The sequence below is a fragment of the Trachypithecus francoisi genome, unplaced genomic scaffold (genome assembly GCF_009764315.1).
Source record: "Trachypithecus francoisi isolate TF-2019V2 unplaced genomic scaffold, Tfra_2.0 Lachesis_group12, whole genome shotgun sequence".
In the NCBI taxonomy this organism is placed as follows: domain Eukaryota; kingdom Metazoa; phylum Chordata; class Mammalia; order Primates; family Cercopithecidae; genus Trachypithecus; species Trachypithecus francoisi.
Window position 1 is genome coordinate 898,272 of NW_022681457.1, and position 8,707 is coordinate 906,978.

General features: G+C 51.3%; 1 protein-coding gene across 1 annotated transcript; it reads left to right on the top strand.

The window, feature by feature from the left end:
- Nucleotides 1–105: 105 nt before the first annotated feature.
- Nucleotides 106–5,092, top strand: PPM1N (protein phosphatase, Mg2+/Mn2+ dependent 1N (putative)). Its single transcript, XM_033223699.1, is given in 6 exon segments — nt 106–1,370; nt 1,906–2,023; nt 2,418–2,438; nt 2,441–2,522; nt 2,611–2,671; nt 4,607–5,092. Coding segments are annotated over 6 exon segments (1,290 nt in total). The 5' UTR covers nt 106–431; the 3' UTR covers nt 4,676–5,092.
- The last annotated feature ends 3,615 nt before the right edge of the window (nt 5,093–8,707 follow it).

Genomic DNA, 8,707 nt, shown 5'->3' on the forward strand with positions numbered 1-8,707 from the left:
TTTACAGGTTTTGAGGCTGGGGGCTGTACCACCGAGGCGGGAGGAGCTTGGATTGGATGTTGTGTTGAGAACACAGATTCTAGAATTAGTTTCCCTGTAACACCGGTTACTTCTGTGACTCTGTTTCTTCTTTCATCTGTAAACTGGAGATGATGATGTATAACAGCGTGTGACACATTAGTACTATGTGATAGTTTGCTACTGATACAGTATTATCTTTTTTCTTTTTTTCCTGATTAAGATCCCAAACCCCGCTTTCTAGGTGCAGGAGAGAGGAGACCCAGAAGTGTAATTCCTTCTAGTGACCCGCCTAAAGAGGGTCAAAGGACAGGAAGGAGATTTAGATGGTTTAAAATCTCATAGCGGAGGGGATTAATGGAGGGGGCGGGCAGGTGTACAGGGTGGAGCCTTCCTGATCCCAGGGCTGAAGGATGGAGGCCCTGGCCCGCCAGCTGCAGCGTCTTCTCTGGACCGCTTGCAAGAAAAAGGAGAGGGAGAAGGAGGGGGAAGAGGAAGAGGAGGATGAGGAGGAGGGGCGCGGGGCCCTAGATGGGCCTCGGTCTCTGTTGACAGCGCCGCGCCGCGCCCAGCGGCCGCACGGGGGTGCCGAGGCGTCTTGGGGCCTGCGCTTCGGGGCGAGCGCAGCGCAAGGCTGGCGCGCGCGCATGGAGGATGCTCACTGCACTTGGCTTTCGTTACCTGGTCTGCCCCCGGGCTGGGCCTTGTTTGCCGTCCTCGACGGCCACGGTGGGGCTCGAGCTGCCCGCTTCGGTGCAAGCCATTTGCCAGACCATGTGCTCGAGGAGCTGGGCCCGGAGCCTAGCGAGCCCGAGGGCGTGCGCGAGGCGCTGCGCCGAGCCTTCTTGAGCGCCGACAAGCGCCTGCGCTCCCTCTGGCCCCGCGTGGAAACAGGCGGCTCCACGGCCGTGGCGTTGCTGGTCTCCCCGCGGTTTCTGTACCTGGCGCACTGCGGTGACTCCCGCGCGGTGCTGAGCCGCGCTGGCGCCGTGGCCTTCAGCACAGAGGACCACCGGCCCCTTCGACCCCGGGAACGCGAGCGCATCCACGCCGCTGGCGGCACCATCCGCCGCCGCCGTGTCGAGGGCTCTCTGGCCGTGTCGCGAGCGTTGGGCGACTTTGCCTACAAAGAGGCTCCAGGGAGGCCCCCCGAGCTACAGCTCGTTTCTGCGGAGCCTGAGGTGGCCGCACTGGCACGCCAGGCTGAGGACGAGTTCATGCTCCTGGCCTCTGATGGCGTCTGGGACACTATGTCTGGTGCTGCCCTGGCGGGACTGGTGGCTTCGCGCCTCCGCTTGGGTCTGGCCCCAGAGCTTCTCTGCGCGCAGCTGTTGGACACGTGCCTGTGCAAGGTCCTGGGGGCGTGGCGTGGTATCTTTGAGGCTTGGTGCAGCAAAGGGAGAAAGCCTCGGGGTTTTGGGGAGGAGGGCTTTGATGCAGAAGCAAGAGTAAAGCTAGAGGAGGGGATGGGGCTCAAGCGAAGAGCGTGGCATGAAGTGGGCAGGGCCAAAATACAGGAGCGGAGCCTGAGGGATGCTTTGAGGCAGGAGGGGAGAGTTAGTGGAAGGGATTTAAGAGAAAGGGCTTGGTCTTTTGGAATGGGGCGATTCTGGGTCGTAGGAGCCAGGCCTGAAGTATGATTAGTGCTGGAAGGTGGAAGAGCAGGTAAACATCAGAGCGGGCGGAGCTCTAGGGAAAGGGCATTATTCTCTCAATAGGGAGGGCCTAGGACCGGGTTTGGTCCCAGTAGGAGAGGACTGGCAGGTGAGTGGGACATGAAAGAAAGGGGCATAACCAGAATGAAGTGGGGGACTTGAACTTGGGGATTGTTGGGAACTCTGCCTTCGATTCTCCCCCACTGGGCTCCGTTTTCTCCACCGGCTTCAGGGTAGCCTGGACAACATGACCTGCATCCTGGTCTGCTTTCCCGGGGCCCCTAGGCCTTCTGAGGAGGCGATCAGGAGGGAGCTCGCACTGGACGCAGCCCTGGGCCGCAGAATCGCTGGTGAGCAGGCTCCGGGGGCCCAGCTGGAGGGGTGGTTGGCCAGCGAAGGCTCTGCCATAACTTTTTCTTTTTTTCTTTTTTTTTTTTTTTGAGATGGAGTCTTGCTCTGTTGCCCAGGCTGGAGTGCAGTGGCACAATCTTGGCTCACTGCAATCTCCACCTTCCCGGTTCAAGCGGATTCTCCTGCCTCAGCCTCCTGAGTAGCTGGGATTACAGGCGTGCACCACCACACCCAGCTAATTTTTGTATTTTTAGTAGAGACAGGGTTTCACTATGTTGTCCAGGCTGGTCTCAAACTCCTGGCCTCAAGTGATCCGCCCACCTCGGCCTCCCAAAGTGCTGGGATTACAGGCTTGCGCCACTGTGCCCAGCCTAACTCTTGACCCTTTCTCAGAACTGTGTGCCTCTGCTCAGGAGCGCCCAGCCTGAACGCAGTTTTCAGGACTCTGGCCTCAGAGGACATCCCAGATTTACCTCCTGGGGGAGGGCTGGACTGCAAGTGAGTTGGGGTGAGGAAGGGTGGGGTGGAATGGGGGTGGGGTGGAAGGAGGAGAGTCCCCTCCTGAGGGCCTTCCTGTGCTCTCCAGGGCCACTGTCATTGCTGAAGCTTATTCTCAGATCTGCCAGGTCTCAGAAGAGTGCAGAGAGGTAAGGATTCTGTGTTCTCCAATGTTTCTCTTAGGAGAGGATCCCCCCACCCCTCTTAGTGACAGGGAAATTGAAGCCAGTGAGGATAAGGGATTTGCCTGATATATTTTATTCCTCTTTTCTCTTCTCTTTATTTCTTTCTTTTTCTTCTTTTTTTCTTCTTTCCTTCCTTTTTTTCTTTTCTCTCTCTTTCTCTTTTTTTTGAGACTGGGTCTTGCTATGTTGCCTAGGCTGGTCTCAAACTCCTGGGCTCAAGGGATCCTCCTGCTTTGGCCTCCCACAGTGCTGTGATTACAGGTGGGAGCCACTGCAACCCAGTCAGCTTGCTATATTAATACATTCCTACTCCCAGCCCTGAAGCATTGTGCAAGGCATGATGAGGAAGACGCAGATGCAAAGAAGAGACTGTGATTTCCCTCCAAGAAATGCGGACCTGCAATGCTCTACATTGCCCAATCAGCCCAAGTGCTTCCCACATCCAAGAATAAGATGGAAACATTCAGGGAATGCTAATGACTAATTCTAAGGCCTGGATGCACAGCAGATACCATCAGGACATATATGAGTATGGTCCAGATCTTAGACGAAAGAAGCTGTAATGGGGCCCAGATAGCTAAGGAGAATTCGAAGATATCCAAAGAGGTAGTGGTGGACTAGGGCATGGAGTGGCATCAGGGAAGAAATGGGAGGGAGAAAGCTGGGTTTAGAGCCCCAAGGCCTTTTCTTTTTTTTTTTTTTTTTGAGATGGAGTTTTGCTCTTCTTGCCCAGGCTGGAGTGCAATGGCGCAATCTCAGCTCACTGCAACCTCCACTTCCTGGGTTCAAGCGATAGTCTCACCTCAGCCTCCCGAGTAGCTGGGATTACAGCTGGGATTACAGGCACGCGCCATCACGCCCAGCTAATTTTTTTTTTTTTTCTGTCGCCCAGGCTGGAGTGCAGTGGCCCGATCTCAGCTCAGGTTAACCGCCTCCCAGGTTTATGCCATTCTCCTGCCTCAGCCTCCCGAGTAGCTGGGACTACAGGTGCCCGCCACCTTGCCCGGCTAGTTTTTTGTATTTTTTAGTAGAGAGGCCATTTCACCATGTTAGCCAGGATGGTCTCGATCTCCTGACATCATGATCCGCCCGTCTCGGCCTCCCAAAGTGCTGGCATTACAGGCTTGAGCCACCATGCCTGGCCTAATTTTGTATTTTTAGAAGAGACTGGGTTTCACCATGTTGGCCAGGCTGCTCGCAAACTCCTGACCTCAAGTGCTTCGCCTGCCACGGCCTCCCAAAGTGCTGGGATTACAGACGTGAGCCACCACGCCTGGCCGAGCCCCAAGGCCTTTGCATGGCAGAGATGGGAGTTTGGTTATTATCGTGTTGATGAGGGAGGACTGTTGATAATTTCTCAGTAGCTGAAGGAGGTTATTTGTCAGTTTTCTTTGAGTCGTGAGAGGCGGAAGCCCAATTCAAGCTGGGAAAGCACAACAGGGAATTTACTGGGCCATGTAACTGAAGAGTTCAGAGTCTTAAGGCATGGCTGCATCCAGTTGTCAGAGATGATGTCATCGTGAATGGGCTCTTTTTATTTTCTCCGAGTTGGCTTCATTCCCTTTCAGGGTCTCCTCCTGAGATAGCAGAGACTTGCAGTTCCAGGCTTACAGCCCAGCAGCCTATCCTCCCCGGTGGAGAGAGTTTGCCAATTTCCCAGGAGTTGTGCAGCAGTGGTCTTTGGGGGCTGGTTCTCATTGGCCACACCAGGTCACATACCTGACCAGTCACTGTGTCTCTGATTGGCCAGGCTGGGGTCGCATTTGGGGTTGGGGTCCACTCCATTCAAACCTTAATGGATTGTGAGATGGGGTATGTTGGTCCCTCAAAGGAAAAGGAAGAGGTGCCAGGAGACAAGACAGGATTTCTAATTACCTTCTCCCACATTTTGTGTTACAGAAGGGGCAGAATGGCCCTGGGAAGTCCACCCCCACGCATTTGGGCTCAGCCTTGGACATGGAGACCTGACAGCTGTTGTCCTTTGGGGATCCTTTGCTCCACTGGGGCCTCAACAGAACTAAAGAAGAAAACCGACCCTTTCCCCAACTACATGTACCAGCGGAAGGAAGGAAGGCCAATGTAGGAACCCAAAATGCTTACTTCCTCTCTTACTTCCCTCTCACAGAAAAGGCTTACGAGAGGGGACATTCCACCAACATCCAGACCAAAAAGAAAAAAGCCCAAAACGAAAAAAAAAACCAAAAAACCCAAAAAACCCCCAACCAAATGTCTTTGAAATATTCAGAGCTGAACAGATTCTGAGAGATCAACCAGTTCAATAACCTCTTTCCTTCTTATTATTCATCTGTTTCTGAGGGGAAGTAGAGTTTTGATTATTAAACTTTATTTACGTAAGTGATTCCAAATACATTTTCTTGTAAAAAACAAACACTGAATAACACAGTGAAACCCCGTCTCTACTAAAAAATACAAAAAACTAGCCGGGCGCGGTGGCGGGCGCCTGTATTCCCAGCTACTCGGGAGGCTGCGGCAGGAGAATGGCGTAAACCCGAAAGGCGGAGCTTGCAGTGAGCTGAGATCCGGCCACTGCACTCCAGCCTGGGCGACAGAGCGAGACTCCATCTCAAGCAAACAAACAAACAAACAAACAACAAACATGGTTTGCCTAATCTGTTAGCAAATATGTTATAGGGCTGCTGTGTGCCTGGCCTTAGCCTCACAGCCATGAACCAGACTGACTTCACCAAGATCCTTGCCACCATAGGGCTGACATCTTGGTCATCAGACACAGCAAACAAGGGAATCAACCAACAAAGTCATCTCGCCAGGTGCAGTGGCTCACACCTGTAATCTCAGCACTTGGGGAGGCTGAGGTGGGAGGATCACTTGAGCCCAAGAGTTCGAGACCAGCCTGGGCGACATAGCAAGACGCAATGTGTAATTTTTTTTTTTTTTTCTTTTGAGACTTAAGTCTCACTCTGTCACTCTGGCTGGAGTGCAAGGGCGCTCTCTCGGCTCACTGCAATCTCCGACTCTCGGGTTCACGCCATTCTCCCGCCCAATCTGTAATTAATAATAAAAAAATAAAATAAAGTCATCTCGCACACTGACAAGTGTCACGAAGAAAATAAAACAGGAGGATGTGTTGAGAAAATGACTAGGGGAGCTACTTCAGGTTTTTTACTTTTTTCGATTTTTTAAATTTTAATTTATTTATTTACATAGTTTTGAATGGGCAATAAATTCACTTGGTTTGAAATGCAAAGAGTGTGACATGGCATACAATGAAGTCTTTCTCCATCCCTCTCACACTTCAGCCGCTCAATTTTCCATGGTGGGGGAGGTGGCTTTTGAAACAGGGGAATCAGGAAAGGTCTCTGAGGAGGGGACAATTGAGCAGGGACCTGACAGAGAACAGTCAGCTCTGCAAATACCCCAGAAAGTGTTCTAAGGCAGAGGAAACAACCAGTATGAAAGTTTAGAAGCAGAATAAAATTTGGCCTTTTTTAAAAAAAAAAAAAAACAGAGTTTTCACTCTTGTTTCTCAGCCTGGAGTGTAATGGTGCAATCTTGGCTCACGGCCACCTCCGCCTCCTGGGTCAAGCTATTCTCCTGTCTCAGCCTCCCAAGTAGCTGGGATTACAGGCACGTGCCATCACACCCGGCTAACTTTTTGTATTTACTACAGACTGGGTTTCACCATGTTGGTCAGGCTGGTCTCGAACTCCTGACCTTAGGTGATCCACCCGTCTCGGCATCCCAAAATGTTGGGATTACAGGCATGAGCCACCAGGTCTGGCCAAATTTGGCATTTTCAAGACAGACTTGAGACCTCCCAAGTGTAGTGGCTCATGCCTGTAATCCCAGCAATTTGGGAGGCCGAGGCAGCTTGATTCCAGGAATTCAAGACCAGCCTGGGCAACATAGCAAAACCTTGTCTCTACAAAAAAAAAAAAAAAAAAAAAAAAAACTCTGTGACCACCAAATTCCCTAGAATCCCACACTCTCTATCTTACTGGTAACTCTTGCAATGAGTTTAAAGTGGACTTTTTACATGTATTAATATATGGTACTTTGGGTGTTTCCTTGATTTTTTTCATTCCCTTTGTATCTTTGGCAACTTTTTATCCACTCAGTGGATGTTTTCATTCTGTGTCATCCAGTCATTTACACACTTCGTGCCACCCGTTTTTTTAAGAGACAAGGTCTAAGTCTCTTTCCCAAGCTGCAGTATAATAGCACAATAATTGCTCACCACAGGCTGGAACTCCTGGACTCAAGCAATCCTCCTACCTCATCTTCCCAAGTAGCTGGGACCACAGATGGATGAAACCACACCCAGTAAATTTTTTTTTTTTTTTTTTTTGAGACGGAGTCTGGCTCTATTGCCCAGGCTGGAGTGCAGTGGCCGGATCTCAGCTCACTGCAAGCTCCGCCTTTCGGGTTTACGCCATTCTCCTGCCTCAGCCTCCCGAGTAGCTGGGACTACAGGCGCCCACCACCTCGCCCGGCTAGTTTTTTGTATTTTTTAGTAGAGACGGGGTTTCACGGTGTTAGCCAGGATGGTCTCGATCTCCTGACGTCGTGATCCACCCGTCTCAGCCTCCCAAAGTGCTGGGATTACAGGCTTGAGCCACCGCGCCCGGCCTTTTTTTTTTTTAGAGATGGGGTCTCGGCCAGGCGCAGTGGCTCACATGTGTAATCTCAGCACTTTGGGAGGCTGAGGTGGGCGGATCATCTGAGGTCAGGAGTTGGAGACCAGGCTGACCAACATGGAGAAACGCCATCTCTACTAAAAAATGCAAAAATTAGCCGGACGTGGTGGTGATGCATTCCTGTAATCCCAGCTACTCGGGAGGCTCAGGCAAGAGAATCGCTTGAACCCAGGAGGCGGAGGTTGCAGTGAGCCAAGATTGCGCCATTGCACTCCAGTCTGGGAAACAAGAATGACACTCTGTCTTGGAAAAAAAAAAAAAAAGAGAGAGAGAGATGGGCCTCACTGTGTTGTCCAGGCTGGTCTCAAACTTCTGACCTCAAGTGATCCTCCCGCCCTGGCTTCTCAAAGCACCAAAGCACTGGATTACAGGCATGACACACCGTGCCCAGTCCACACCTCCTTTAGTTGCTGTTCACTCCGTGCTTCCGAAAGGGATGTCCAAGGGTTTCACTATTCCCTGCCCTTGTCTTTTTGTTTTGTTTTGTTTAATTTTTTTTTTGAGGAGTCTTGCTCTGTCTCCCAGGCTGGAGTGCAGTGTCACGATCTCAGCTCACTGCAACCTCCGCCTCCCCGGTTCTAGTGATCCTCCCACCTCAGCCCCTCAGCCACCCAAGTAGGTGCGATTACAGGTGTGTACCACCATGCCTGGTTAATTTTCTGTTTTTAGTAGAAATGGGGTTTCACCATGTTGGCTAGGCTGGTCTTGAACTTGAGTCAAGTGATCCATCCGCCTCAGCCTCCCAAAGTGCTGGGATTACAGGTGTGAGCCACCGCGCCCAGCCTCCCCTGTCCTCTTGATGGACGTTTAAGCTATTTCCAATTTCTTGCTGTCACATCACTGCTGCCATAAAGATTGTTATGTACATATGCAAGCGTTCTCTTACGCAGGGGTCTTGCTACCTGTTTCGTACAGCACTTAAGCTAAGAAGAGTTTTTTTACATTTTTTTAAGGATTGTAAGTAAAAAGAAAAACCGAAGAGTGTGTAAACCAGACCCTATGTCTAGCATGTCTAAAAGATTTTGTATTTGAACTTTTACAGAAAAAGTTTGCTGGCTGGGCATGGTGACTCATACCTCCAATCCCAGCACTTTGGGAGGCTGAGCCAGGCGGATCACTTTAGCCCAGGAGTTTGAGACCAGCCTGCGCAACATAGCGAAACCCTGTCTCTACAAAAAATTAGCCCGGCATGGTGGTGTGCACCTATAGTCCCAGCTACTCAGTGGGCAGAGGTTGGAGGATTGAATGAGCCCTGGAGGTGGAGGCTGCAGTGAGCCCTCGTTATGCTACTGCGCTCCGGCATGGGCGACAGAGACCCTGTCTC